The sequence below is a fragment of the Vidua macroura genome, chromosome 6 (genome assembly GCF_024509145.1).
Source record: "Vidua macroura isolate BioBank_ID:100142 chromosome 6, ASM2450914v1, whole genome shotgun sequence".
NCBI classification, from domain to species: Eukaryota; Metazoa; Chordata; class Aves; order Passeriformes; family Viduidae; genus Vidua; species Vidua macroura.
In genome coordinates, this window is record NC_071576.1 from 58199666 (window position 1) to 58214917 (window position 15252).

At 44.1% G+C, this 15252-nt stretch overlaps 1 protein-coding gene across 1 annotated transcript in view; it reads right to left on the reverse strand.

The window, feature by feature from the left end:
- SWAP70 (switching B cell complex subunit SWAP70) overlaps positions 1 to 14538 on the reverse strand; it is a 35535-nt gene extending 20997 nt beyond the window's left edge. Inside the window, exons 1-3 of the mRNA XM_053981019.1 lie at positions 14387 to 14538; positions 6083 to 6223; positions 939 to 1112 (exon numbers count right to left, since the gene is read on the reverse strand). Coding sequence (XP_053836994.1) covers positions 939 to 1112; positions 6083 to 6223; positions 14387 to 14485 — 414 coding nt within the window. The 5' untranslated portion in view covers positions 14486 to 14538. The remainder of the gene's footprint in view (positions 1 to 938; positions 1113 to 6082; positions 6224 to 14386) is intronic.
- Between the last annotated feature and the right edge of the window lie 714 nt (positions 14539 to 15252).

Below are 15252 nucleotides of genomic sequence, written 5' to 3' on the forward strand. Positions count from 1 at the left end.
AGTCTGGCAAAACCAGAAAAGTGCGGAGTGAAAGTTTCCTGCTAAAAAGTGAGAAAGCAAAACTGAACAGTTTATTTTGATAGGAGAGCTATCTGTTCATGAGGGTTTGGCACAACACCTTGGAGTCCAACAGTAATGTTGTTAGTGGCATTTTAATCTGACTGTTTTGATCCCCGGCTGTTCAACAACTTGCAAATATTTATTATTCCATTCTCCAGTACTGAACTGCAAACCAATGGGATTTGTGTACACCGTTTTGCAAGGGATTATTTATGCCAACAGTTCTGATCTTTCTGCTTCTCTCCCCACCCATCCCAAAGGGGAGAATAATGGAGATACCAAAAAGTTGCTTTAGGGTAAAAATACCTATTTGAGTGCTGTCAATACTTGTTCATGAACTGAATGTATAAAGAGACCTCTCTGGTATTATTCCTTCACACATTTCAAGCGAGAGTGTTCAGGGGCTGGCTGGTTTTATCAAAAACAGACACCATCAGAAAATTTTGTATTGTCCTCTCCATCAGGAGGGTGACATGAGACTGAAGACTCATCTTGCAAGTCCCAGTAACACAGAACAGATGAGGGCATTTTTTTTTTTTAGAATCACATGGACCTTGTAAAATTGTAACCACCTATAAGCAAGTGCAGTGATTAAAGATCACATCCATGCATGTCCTGTTTATCCTGTTTAGTCCAGGCTGTTTAAATGACAGACACACAGAGCTATCAATATCTTAAGTATGCTGTGGAAATCCCCATATATCCACCCTGGAAGACAGAGAAATTCATCTGAGGCCTTACAATATGAAAAGAGGGGAATAAAAATTTTAAATTAAACAATATTTCCTCTTAAATCTCTAGAGAGTACCACACTTAACACAGTTGAACTGGGACACTAGGCAAATTGGTGTTAGAAAGTTTAAGTTTTTGTTTCTTACCTCCTCAGGTACAATGATTAAAGGGTATTTGTCCTCTGACAAGAAGTTAAAAATAACCCACACTTTAAATGCATCTTCATCGCTAATCAGCAAAGGACTTTTAGAGAGGTTCTTTTTAGCACAGAGAGTCCAGCACATTCTGTTGAATTCAACTTTGTCAAAGTTCCCTTGAACCTAAAGAAAGAAATTGAAGAACAACAAAGAAATTGATATGTACAAATGGCACAGAATAGCAGATAGACAGACTTTTATCAGGTTTCATCATACAAAAAACAGCAAGAAAATTGTAGTTTGCACAAAACACCAAGGCCCAAAAAGAGCACTGTAACAACCTAGTCTGACTTCCTGCATGGGGTAAAATAAGGAATTCCTTATAGCAAAACTGACATCCAACCTCCAATTTCTGGTTGAGTTAATTACACTCTGACTCCATGGAAAGGAGGCTACAGTGCACTCTGTGTTTCCTCTAGCACATCAGTTTCCAAACCATCTCCACAACTTAGTTCCAGCTGCCCTCCTACTGTACTGACTTACTGAGATTTTATATAGCAAATTTGGAAACCAGCATAGCCAAATCCACATGTGGATATGCTAAAAGCAATACTGGAGCAACAATTGAGAAGGACCTTTAGTATGTTTTTTACTTCACATTACTCAAACTAATTATTGCAGAGTATTCATAAACATGGAGTAATTTTTTTTCCTCAAATGCTAATCCCCTTAAAACCTTTGCTTTTTCTCAGGCTTGCAAACCTTCACCTCATTGATACAAAAATTCCTCTTGTTTTCATTATCCTTTATCATATCTAGCAGCTGCATCTACAGATCTGTGAATTATTTATATAGGCAAGACCTCTAATTTACTGTTTTGTTTTTAAACCCTCGTTTAAGTTACACATTAAACCTATTTATTATCTCCCCATAATTTAGCAATGCTATTTCTTTACCAATGTGTTACTGATTAAGGCATGTTTGGCACTGTAATGGAAGCCCCTTTGAGATTTTGGAAAACACATCTAAGAAACTGGTTCTTGTACCTCTTGTGGTAGTGACACCAGTAATGGTCAGTGATTTTTTTAATGATAAGCCAAACCACAGATTTCGGGTACTTGAAGAACACCAATGCAAACTGTCTGATTTCCTACCCAGTCTGGTAAGCAGTCAAATATAGTGACCACGCCACACTGGCTCACTCAGTGACAGACATGGGAAGTCAATGAATTGATGTGGGTGGAGGGGAAAAAGAGGGGGAAAAAGATAAAAAAAGAAAGAAGTAAACAACCTGATGACAAGAGCAGTCTCCAGGCATAGAGAGTGAGACTGTGAACAAAAACCATTGATTTTGCATGCTTGCAGAGGCCATCGACGTGAGTGGAGATGCAAGAGGCTGCCCTTTGAATGAGGTGGCAGCTGTAGGAGCCAGAGCTGCTCCAGCCACAAGTTCAGCATCTGTCTCGTTTGCACAAGAAACACAGATCTCCAATGAAACACCAGCTAAAGGGACAAACACCCTCTGGACAAAGGGCTAGACATCAGGATTCCTTCTTCTCCATTCTATTGGTCAGCATTTCCCTCCTTGACTACTCTTGCCCGTGCTTTTTCTGTGTCCTCTCCACCCTGCCCAATGAACCAGGACTTCTTTTCTAAAAGTGCTTTTCCCACCCTGACAGTGAGCAGCTTCACCTTGGAAATGTGCTGGTGGTGCACAGGTTCTGCTACCACAGCAAAGCAGGACTGCAGCACCTCAGACACTCCTGTCGAAGCCCAGGTCACCTGCAGCACGTCCCTGCCACCAGGACCATGCACCAGTTGAGCAGGAGGTTTCAGAACCATTTTGCCACAGGGGAAGAGGTCTCACAGTGCCAGCAATCCCACTTTAGATATGTAAGCCCTTTTTTCAGAATCCAGATTTGGTTCTGAAATGGACTTTGTGGGGCCCATGTGTCATCCAGAACAGAGACACTGTTTAGGAATTATTCAAGACAGTAATTACATCAGCACACAAGCCCTGGCTCCCCAAAATTACAGTTCCAAAAACATAACAAGCATTGGTAGTGTAACTTGCATTCATGGAGTTGCCTGGAAGATGGGATAACCTGAGGTTTGAACAATGTCCTTCTTTGTCTCCCCTCACCAGGACTCTTCTCTGCTCTGAATGTAAAATACTACCACTGCCATCATTGAAAGGGAAACATTTCCAATTGGTATTTAAAGATATACATTGCAAATAATAGAACATGCTAAAATATGGTTAAGGAACCAAGTAAAACAAATTATGAGGACACTATATTGGCAAATTACAGCTCCCTCCTGAAAGAGACATTTACAGAGCAAGACAGGTTTTGTTTCATATGCAAGAAAATTCTAGATACATCTATCTGCTGAGTAACACTGGAAATCATCAATCAGACAATACTAATTACTCAAATCATTTATTGAAATTACCTATGTGAATAAAGGAAATTAGTTGTAGCAAATGTACCTCACTTAACTATCTTGTCTTTCTTCACAATTGTCCCTTTCTTGATGATTCCTTGGTTCTATATAAGGAAGCTTTATTGCAGGGTAAGTCAGCACCAAAAACTAAAATGTTACAACTGCATTTAAGAGTACAACATAAGTTATTTCCAAAGGTTACAAAGTCCTCTCAATAAAATTCTAAGTCACAGTTATACAACTATTTTAAAAGAAATTTAAGAACTCATTCATAAAATATTTATGAATGTCTTAAATCAAATTATCTTAAGATTAAAAATCCTTTCTTGAGCCAGTGGCTCTTGCTTGAATCAATTAATCTGCTGTAAAATGCATGACTGGAAATTGAGAACTTCCTGTGTGTCTGGGGTATAAAGCATCACTCCTTCTTTAGTAGTTTTGCTTACCTGACTATACTAACAGCAATTTTTCTACAATCACCCCATCTAAAATAACAGATTAGGCCTTAGAAAAATAAAGAAGGAGTTTCTTGTTTGCTTTGTTTGTTTGTTTGTTTGTTTTAAACAAAGGAGACACGCAATGAATCAGTGACTTCATCCCACTGCATGTTGTTTTTTGGCACTGATGTAAACTCATCTCTAAAAGAAGAGAAGTCACAGACAAGATTTTTCCTGTCCAAAAAGACAGCCTTCTATCCAAACAACTGATTTTCTTGTTTACAAGCATTTAGTCAAGTTCAAATAACATGAAGTTACAGATAATTTAATCCTGTTCCTTAACACTTTCATCTTTTAAGATTAACTGATGATATGGATATATCAGGCAATCACTGGAAGCCAGAACAGTATATGAATAAAACAAAACAAGAAATTATACACAGTCATGCTCTTTCCTTTCACACCTACTTACTTACATAGCCAGGTCTGTCATTTTCAGATAAAAATGTTACTTAAATGCAATTTTGCTCTTCATTTCCATAACTATCCTCCCTAGAAACGTCCTTTAACAATAAAGCATTTTTATATTTGAAAAAGCCATACATATCTCTTTTGGGTTTTCTTTACTTAATGGCTTGCTACTGTCTACAAAGAGTATTAACCCACTGTGGTTCAGCCTCTCCCACTGTAATCCTTTGGTCAAAAGAAATTAAGGCCTTTTCTTTTTTCCCAGAATTTGGGAAAAAAGACTGCTTGGTCTCCACAAGATCTCAGACAGCCAAGATGAAGCAGAAAGGCTATCACAACTTCTTAGGGACAAAGCAGGATTCTTCAGCATCAAACAACCAAGACAATAATGAGGCACCTTTACGTGTATTAAAGGCCAACAACTCTCACACCATCAAACAAGACACTCTTGGGGTGTCTCTCATACTCTTTAGGTATGAGAGAAACACAGACTAGAGAGGCAGAGAAGCTGGTAAGTCTTTGCTAGATATAAGCTGCCAGGCTGCATTATATATATCACATTTTCCACCACTATTAAAGGAAGGAGCAGAAATCAGCAAATGGGGCTGAGGAGTTTGCATCATCTGCAATTGCTGCATTGGACTTCTGGGCAGTACGTCAGTTCAGGACTTCTTCACATAACAAAAGAGAGCAAACAGCTCTGTATCTCTGCAGCCACAACATCAAAGTTTGAAGGTTTCTGGAGCTGGCCCTCAAGTGTACAAGGAATCAGTGGTGTTGAAGCTGATGTTTCTACCATCATGTGAGCTGCTTTTGCTGTTCAGCCCAGTACATGAACAGAAGACAGAAAAAAAAGCAGGAAGATCATTGTTTGGGGCTTCTTAACTTTCCAACCCAGTGACCACCTATTTTAGAACATGATGGAGAGGAGAGGAGGGGAGAGGAGGGGACAGCCCTGCTGGCTTTCCAGAGTTTCTCCTGAAACAAGGCACAACAGAAGACTGAAGAATACTCAGACATGAAAGGAAAGAACTTGCAAGACAGAACTTCACAACATGCCCTAATGTCACCCACTGTAACTCTCTGAAGGGATCTACTTATTAAAGTACTTTGTGACAAATAGTGAAGATATTTTTACCCTTTCTGTTTGCAAAGGAGTCTCTGACAATATTCTGTTATAGCTGCAGTATACAGTGGGACAACCTATGGCTCCCAGACACTTTCAGATAAATTTGTGCTTTATTGTCACAGCAGAGACAGCCACAATACACAGAGTATCACCAGACAATATCATAAGGCTGCAAGCATCTGCCCTTCTTGTCCTTCAGCCCAACCTTTTAATACCCCTCATGTTCATGCACTGCACCTGTGTGCCCTCTGTTCCCTTTGGTGGTTGCTCAGTGCCCCTGGGCACTCCATGGCTCATTGCTGTCAGTGCTGCTCACCTGCTGCTCACAGCTGGACCCATTGGGGATGAGGCTCAACCACAGCCCCACTCCCAATTCCCACAAACTGTGTGCCTACGCTTTATTAATACGAGCACAGTTCAGCATGAACACAGCTTAGGCAAGGGCCAGATGTAACAGGAAATAGAAACCAAGGAGAGAAGAGGTAGAGAACAGCACACCCTTCTATTTTTAGGCACAGACTCTCCAGAGTAGAACCCCATGAGGACCCCACAGACACACTCCCAACCAGCGTTTTCACACCAGCAGCAGCCTCCTGCAGGCACCAGTTACCACAAAGACACTCTAACAACAAAAGCTTACAAGAAAGCACAGAACATGAGAATTCAAAACTTACCTTTTCCAAGATGAATTTGTTTAGATAAGGCATGTAGCCCTGATTGGAAACTGGTCCTTCGTCATCATCCCTGAAGTGCTCTTCCAAGGCCACTGGATCATGAGGAACGTTTAACACTGTGCACAAGTTGTGAGAAAGGACCTAAGGACAGAAGAGAAACCAGTGACACTGCTGTCAGCCTTAACCATGTGTGTTCCCTCCAGAGCAGACCTGTGACTCCCAAACCATGCGCAAAGTGACACTTTGCCCACAAGTTCTGCTCCACAAAGTTTTGCAGAACACAACTAGAAAAATTCTGATTTGATGGTTTCAGAGAGTTGATTGTTACAGAAGCAATGTGAGCACAGAGAGGTCCAGCCCTAGAGAGCTACAAATGCAGCTACACAAGCTCCCCTTTGTACATATATCCCCATGCAGCTGAAAAGCAGGAGAGGCATGCAAGAACACCAGAATAATATTTGCAGAGTGAAGTCAGATAGTTATCAAAACAACCACAAACACCTAGCCTTTGAAAATATAAATATTTATATCTAGTGAAAATGAGTAACAAAGAAAACAACTCAATATGTAGCTTTAGTTTACAAAGAAAAGACTATTCATATTAAAGCATTAACTATGGATTTCTCTCATCTGCTTGCTTTTGGGCTTCTCAACACTGACCCCATGTTTCAGTTGGCAAAGGAAAATAATGCTATAGAAAGAGGAAGGGTTTAGGTGTGCTTCTCAAATTTTTATTTTAAAAGCTATTTGCATGAAGTATGTCACGAACTTGACACCCACTAACACTCATGTCTGTTCTTGAGAAATGATCTTCAAGAAGAGACTACACGCTTGACTAATTTTAAGGAAGTACTGAATTACTAAAAACTAACTAGCCAACACATCTCAACTTCTTCAGCTGAGCTTTGCAAGCACAGACCAACACCTCAGTACCAACATGAAGGCAGAGACTGGGCAGTAGCAACTCCTGTGCCACCAGAACTTCCCAAAAAACAGCAAAGCACCATCCCTCCCTTTGGCTGTCCACACTCACTGTCTGGAGTTGGGTCAGACCTGTAACAGGCTGCCCACATCACCCCTTGGCATGATGCAGAGCTGAGCCTCTGAAGATCATGTACCACCAACATGAGCTGGGTTAAGGATTTAATATTACATACCCTGCCACGGTTTGCGTGGGAAAAAAAAATGTAAAAAAGGCAAAAAATACAGCTAAAAAATACACAAAGGTAAAACAGATCACATCTTTTGAAAAGGTATGCTGCCAGTGCTATTATTTTTTTTTAATCAATAACTAAATTCGAGAACTGAATTTTGTGGGTTTTATATTGAATTTTTAAAAACAGACCAAAATTATGCAAAGAGAAAACAGTAAAAAAAAACAAATGTGCAGAAAACTTATAAGCATGTCTATTTAGGTGAGTAGACATAAAAGATGGTCAAAGATGAAGTAGTTGTAAAAGCAGAAGTGAAAGTCTGAAGTTGTCAAAGCCTAGGAAATCAAACCAAAGCTACACACTTAAAATGTCTGGGCTTTCCTCCACCCACCTACCCCAAGAAAAAAGAAAATGTTCATATACTATTCTGATGCATGATAAGGAGACAGCAGAATCTAAGTGCTAGTTAGCAGAAAATATTACAAAGATAGTCCGAGATATATATTCAGTTCAGAGAATTCCTCTCTACATACCTCCAAAGTTAAACTTGCTTTCAGGAAAGGAGACATTTCCATGAGAAATACATATTTGCACAGATGTATGCTAACACTAAGGCATTAGAGCTAATAAGTCTAGAAATTTATAGAGTTAAACAACAGCATCAGCCATAGTGCAACAAAAGCTGCACTTCTCAAATCAGCAAAAGAGCATTTAGAAGTTATCACATTTCACACCACTCTCCATCAACAGTGTATTTCACTTCAATCCATCCTTGTCTCCAACCAGATCAAGTATTTGAGTCCACGTGATTTACATATGGGGTTGGGGGAATGTACTATCTTGTGTGCTTCTTTAAGGCTTCATGCTATTTAAGGCTGCTTCTGTTATTTATAGAAGCCTGAGGGATTCTTGAATTTCTGAGAGAAAGAGAGAGATGATCACTGGTTTCCAACCACACTGGAGTTGCTAATACTATAACTAAAAAGATACTCAGTTAATAAAAATATTATGAAAGCATGACTGATTTCAGCTTACTACCAAAGTAAATTAAAAAGTCTTGATAAAATACTTTCTTATCATGTCCTTTCTACATATTTGTCTTCTCCCTTTTTTGGTGTTCTTGCTGTGCTTGGGCTGTCAGAAACCAAGGTGCTTTCCACATCAAGTGACCAACTTACCGGGAAGGAATTCCACTTTCAATGACTTTCTAAGATCTGCCTTATCTGCAATCTCTCTGGTGCCCAGTGCTCTCTTTTCATAACTCAGGAAATTCCTCGGTGCCTGCCAAAGCCCTGCCGTTCTCGAACGCGGCTGAAGTCTTCACGTGCAGGGTAAGCCAGAAAAATTCTGCCCTGAGGTCTCACTTGGTTTGGTTTTGTTCTCTCAAATCACATTATCTGGACCAGAAGATACTCTATGTTAATTAATAATTTTAAAAAACCCCAACAAGTAGCTGAGCACTAGACAAATTGGGGTACAAAAGAATCACCTTGCCTTGCATAAGCTACATCAACCATGAGGAAGCTTTGCACCAGTCAGGATTATTCCCCCAGTGCCCACAGGGCTGCTAGGCAGCTTTCTCCTTCCGCATTTATCATGCTCTGGATGCCACATTTAACAATTTACCTTCATGCCAAAGCCAACTCCTGCCCCAGCCCAGAGACTCATCTCTGCTGCAGCACATGGGGGTCCCCAAACTGGGGTCTGAGACAGCACAGGCAGCCTGCAGGGGGTTCATGACACCAGTGCGCTCCAGGTACAACAACTCCTTCACTTTCAAGGAAAAGTTTTTAAGAAAAGAAAGATGGGTGGCATCTCATCTTTCCCTGGGAGCAGTGGAAGTGTTCTGTTCCAAATACAAATACAAGCAAGCTGAACGCCAAAGGTCATCACAGACTTTGGATTTACTTTATTTATTTACTTTATTTATGCCCTGTTTCATGCTGCTTTACCTTCAGGTCTGCTCTGCCAGAGCTGCTCCCCTCTTGAGCTCCCATTTTCCAAAACTTAAAGCAAGTGTTGAATTGTTATCATCTGAGTAGTTTCATTTAACCATGTCTCATAAAAGTGATCTGCATTTCTACAGGGAGAGGGAGGATCTGCTAGACTACTTACTGCTCACTAACAAAAATTTGGCCCAGGTGACAGTGGGAGCATTATCAGGGCAGACTAATCCTGCAGCAGCTATTGTCAGCTTCTTGGTAGTTTTCTCTATTTTTTTTCCATCTTTCAGGGGGGTCTTCCCACTCCCCGTCTCTTTTTCAGATTTTAAAATGTTGGCATCCCAGATCCCGACAGCTCCATTCAGTGGCTTCGTGTGAATTCATTCCAAGACATTCTTGGCTCATCTCTCCCTAACATCCATGTCAGCAGCCAGACAGCCAGCCAAAATAAGGCTACTCACAAGCACTTTCCCTTTTTCTTTTATGACCAGTGTTAAAAGCAGCATCACATAAGCCCCTTGTCACAAGCATGAGGTCTTTTCATCCAGGGTACACCGTACACCATATCCTGCATCATCACACCCCCAGGTCCAGCTTCCTTATCCTCTCAGGTAGCACATACCCCATCTGAAACCTCATTATTTAATGTCAGGGTTACTGCAGCAGCCTCTTTCCCAGCTGGATGAGTGTATTCCAACCCAGCCTCCACCAGCCCAGGTTCCTGACACTTGTGCCCTTCACCCACATCAGCTCCCGTTCCTTCATTTGCTCCTTTCACCCCTGGGCACTTGCACACCCCTCATCACCATTTTCATCCACCTCACCCTTCCTTTTGCCTTCATTATGTGCACAATCCCCCTTGGCCTCCAGTCACATCCTGGTGTCAGCCTGCATCTGCCCAAGTAGCCAAGGGAATTGCCTTTCTGTCCTGGGGTTCCCAGCCCTCAGGAAGAGCTCCTTGTAAACATACTCCATGTACTGCACCTTTCTTCTACATCTTCCCTGACAAAACAGAATCACAGAATTCATTAGGCTGAAGAAAACCTCTGAGATCATCAAGTCCACCCCATGGCCAAACAACACCATGTCAACCAGACCATGGCACTGAGTGTCACATCCAGTCTTTCCTTCAACACCTCCTGAGACTCCATCACCTCCCTGGGCAGCCCATTCCAATATCTAATCAGCCCCTCTGTGAAAAGATTCTTCCTAATGTCCAACCTGAACCTCCTGTGGTGCAGCTTAAGCTTTTGCCCTCTTGCTGGCTGCCTGGAAGAAAAGCCCAATCCCCACCTGACTACAAGCTCTCTTCAGGCAGTTGTGGAGTGGTAAGGTCACCACAGAGCCCCCTTTTCTCCAGGTTGAACACCCCAGCTCCCTCAGCTGCTCCTCACAGGACTTGTGCTCCAGACACTTCACCACCTTTGTCGCCTTTCTCTGGACTGCTCCAGCACCTCAATGTCCACCCTAAACTGGCAGGCCCAGAACTGGACACGGCACTCGAGGTGTGGCATCACCAGTGCCCAGCACAGGGGACAATCCCTGCCCTGCTCCTGCTGGCCACACCATTGCTGGTCCAGGCCAGGATGCCATTGGCTGCCTTGGCCACCTGGGCACAGGCTGGCTCAAGGTTCAACAGGCTGCTGATCCACTGGCAGCTGCTCCTCTCAAGCACAGCCTCATGGCCCTGTCGTTTCCTCAAGCTCCCTGTTTTAGTCTATAGGCTCCCTGGGCTTTCCTGGCACAACAGCATCCCTCCCTCACACCTCACTGCTCATGGCTACCCTAATACACACACTTTGAGCCCCAGAGCAGGACCCTGTCCCCATGAGTCACAGTGACTAATTTCCTACTGCCCTGCACCGCTGCACAAAGCCGATTGTCCGGCCAGGGTCCTGCCCACTCGGCGCAGGCTCCCACCCCTGCCCCTGCCTCACTGCATTGTTCAAGGTCTTCCTCTGTGGTCAGACCACCCCTCTCACCCCTGATTACACCATTCTTCCTCTTCCCACAAGCCACCAACTTCTCATCTAGGGGAAAGGCAAAGCAAATGTAAGAGGTGTAACAAGCCTAAAACACCCCAGATATGAGAACAGCCCGGTATGAATTTTCTAAACCTGACAAGTAGCTTTGGTCACCCAAAATTATAATACAGGCCTGAATGAGACAGTATTTTCACATGTGGCTACCATCCACATTCTGCAGACAGCATCCAGGAGTCCAAGACTCAGAAAATACACCCCAATGCAGCATGTAAAACAAGAACACCAAAATAAACCCACTGCCTAAGCAGAGACAGTCACAAAGCAACGTGTGGAAGAGCTTCCAGAGAGCGTGTAAAAACTAATTGCTGGATTTTTTTCCAAGATCCAATCAAACACACACACTATACAAGCAGTTTTGCTGGCTGTCAAGTGGAACTGTATTTAAAATTACAGTATTTCAAGATCCAGATGAAAAGCGGATTTAAGGCTGGTACCTTAAGAAACTTCTAAAACAAGTTAATTTTAAAATTGCAGGTTGTAAGAAAGATGAAATTGGATGTAAGTGTAGGAAAAGAAGGAATTTGTATGTAGGTCATGTTGGAATCACAGCAGCAGCTGTAACTGTGTACACAGAACCTACACCTGAGCCTAGCTGTATCAGTGTTTGAACGTGCCAAAAAACACACTGGCAAAACAATTCCTGTGTCCAGTTTTAAAGTTGTCATTTAAGAACAGAATACACAAATGTTTCTGATGATGTAGAAAAAAAAAAGACTAAGAGCTGCAGCCAGCATAACAGTAGAACTTCTGAAGACTACCAGTTGAAAAAAAAAGTAGAAAAATCCAAACAAACAAACAAAAAAATCAGTGCACACTGGAAGAAGACAATATTCAAAATTACACAGAGGACTGATTTGACTGTCTCCTCTCTCAGCAGCTCAGAACATATACAAAAGATACAAATGGATAACAGACATCTCATCACATCCTTACTATTCCAAGCAAGTCCCATTTTTGCCCTCAAGCACTTGCTGTTTCTCCACACTACGAAACAGACAAAACTGACTCACCTCCATCCATCTGCTCTAGATCTATTGAAAACAAATGTGTGATGCAAACCCTTTGCAGTAGGGCCTCAAGAACACGCACACATATATTTATTTTTCTCATAGTATTTAAAGTTAATTATTTATTTTTATGGAAGGATCGAAGGTCACTTCTAGGCAGAGTAACTAAAAATCACTCCCTTTAACAACCAAACGTATTATCCTTAGGAACTTCCCTGCAATGTGATGGCACCACCTTATACTGGATTATACAAACCAAAGACACATTGCCAGAAGGTTCTCTTCTGAGAAGGGAAGAGTTCAGCAGGTTACAGCACTGCCATTCTCACAAAACAAAAAGGTTTTTATCAGTTTTAAAAACAGCCATTCCACTCAATTATTAAGCATATTTTTCTAATGTCACAGATCTCTACTAACCTGTTCGTCTCCGAGCATCATCGCTCCATTTTACAGGAGTGCTCTATCTTCCTCATGATGATGGGAAACACTTCATTGGGAAATACCTTCTAAGGACAACACAGTCCTATCTCTATCATATAGGAACTTCTCTTTTGCTGTCCTACCTGCCCTTTTTTAACCATGTGGGGCTATTGCCACCCTGCACACCTTTTCTCCCCAGTAGGAGCATCAGTTTGACACCACATTCAGCATGTGCCACAAAAAGTCTACGCAAGAACACCCTCTACTCCCTCCTGAAAACTAATTCTTGGTGGCCGCAGGAGAAGGTGGCAACCTCATTTCAGACTTCTTTCTGCACTTCCAGATCCTCCACCTGACACTTCCCACAGGAGCCTTTATGTCACAGACAGAACTGCACAAACACACAAGGTCCTGCTTTTTTTTGATGACACTGTACCAGCTCACCAGCACACTGGCAGCTTCTTTAGCCATTTCATTCAGGCCAGCACCTGCAGACCACGAGAGGTTTTGCACTGGCCTGCACGACGACACATCTGCAGACACCCTCAGGTGAGTGCATGGAGCACACCAGGTGTGGTAGGTAGCAGGACAATTACAAAAAAAAAAAAAAAAAAGCTTCTCTGCAACCTGCTTTAGCTCATCCTGCAAGGCTGGAACACAAACATGGACTTTCATTGACACCCGCTGTGAAAAACCCAGGACCTGCACACATTTTCAGCTCGAGGTCACAGCCAGGTCTGGCGTCTGGCCCAAATCCTGCCCGCAGTCACTTCTGGCCGAGTTGGGCTCTATCTCACAGCCAATCACCCCAGCAGAAGAAAAGGAGAAGAGGAACAGGCTGCTTGCAGCACTCTGCCAGGTCCGGACCCTCATTACATAATGCTGAAAATAAAGTCCATGAGCGACCAGGCACGCTCGGAAACAGCACCCACAGCACGGCCACCGTCGCTCGTGGAGTTAATGCCACAAAAGGCGCAAACCTCGGCTAATTGCTGTGGCCCAGGCAGCCCCAGCACCGAGCACAAGGACCCACAGTCTCGAATGTCAACAGGTGTTGCGTTCTTATTCAAAATATTTATTTAGCCAGATTCCTGCTATTATTCCCAGGCCAAGACAGTCCCATAAAGCAGGGCCAAGATGGGACTGGATTCAGCGAGCTGCCTGAGAGCTCTTTTAAGAGCACAAACACTACTTCAGCGTATAAGCTAAGGAAAGAATGACACAGTTGGAGCCTCTTGACTAATTCTCCTGTTTATATCCAAATAAGAGGGCACTGTAGAACCTCTCTCTCCCCTTGGCAAGCTGTGAATTTCACTTGGACGCAGCCAACCCCTATAGATGGGACCTTGTGGCTACCCCACAAAAGCTTTTGGCCAGAAAGGGTAGCAAGGACATGTGGTTGAAAGCGGACCAGAAGCACAACAAGGGTTTGTGCACTGACATCTCGGGGAGGACGGAGCGGAATGAAAATCAGCCTGCCCGGGCTGCAGGACAGGTCCACGCCAACCCCCCGCGGGACGGAGGTGGCCGGGGCCCGCAGGGACAGCGATGCCGTGGGACGAACGGTGGGGAAAACGCGATTTACAGCGCCCAGGAGGGCCCCGACAGCGAGTGCCCGTGTGCCCCCAGAGGCGGCCGCCGCAGCAGGTCCCAGCCCGCGCCCCGTGCCCGCGGCGTCAGCGCTCGGCGGGGACCGACCCCTCGCACCCCACCGGGCTGGCCGCCCCTCACTTGCCTTGAGCTGCGACTTGGAGACCTTCCCGCTGCGGTCGAGGTCGAGGGCGGTGAAGGCGTGCCAGATGGACTTGAGCAGCTCCTCCTTTAGCCCCACCATGGCCGGCCCGCTCCCGCCGCCGCTGCCGCCGCTGTGCCCCGGCCTGCGCCGGCCCCGGCGGCGCGGCCCGGCCCGGCCCCGCTGGCGCCGCCCCGGCAGCCGCGTCCCGCCCCAGCCCGGCGGGGGCGGCCCGCGCCCCTCAGCGCCGCTCGGCCGGGAGCGCCCTGCGCCTCAGCGCCTCCTTCTCCGGCCTGCCAGGCTTCCTCTCCTACCGCAGGTCTGCCTTTTATTCTTAATAGGAGATGCACACGGTTAAATGGACAAGTGCAGGATTTTATCCCTTTCAGTTTATTCCTGATGGCTCGCCGTAACATGGGTGAATAAATTAACACTGGTCGCTTTAGTGTTCTTCAGCGCCGTTAAAACGCTCTTCAGGGTTTTCACCTCAGAAAAGTCTTCTCATTGCGGTGTGCTACCGGATAGATAAAATAGGCACTACATGGTAATGAAGGCTGTCGTGAATATATCAGCGAGCCTGATACTTTTCTGTCTTTACAAATAATTCCCCCCTAGAAAATCTTGGGTTTTTGAAGAACAGGAATACAGTTGAGTCTGTGAATGGAATTTGTGAAAGTCTCAGGTCCGATGTTCCCAGCAGGATGTACCTCAGAGTAAGGAGAGCAGCTTTCCTCTTGGAATTTTTCTGCCCCGCAAACAGCTTGGAAGAAAAGCTGCACACAGCTGGAGAGAGCGCAGTGCAGTGCCAGCGCAGGGAGAGAGCTAAAAAAAACCTCCTGCTCCGCTACCTCCAGAGCAGAAGCCAGACA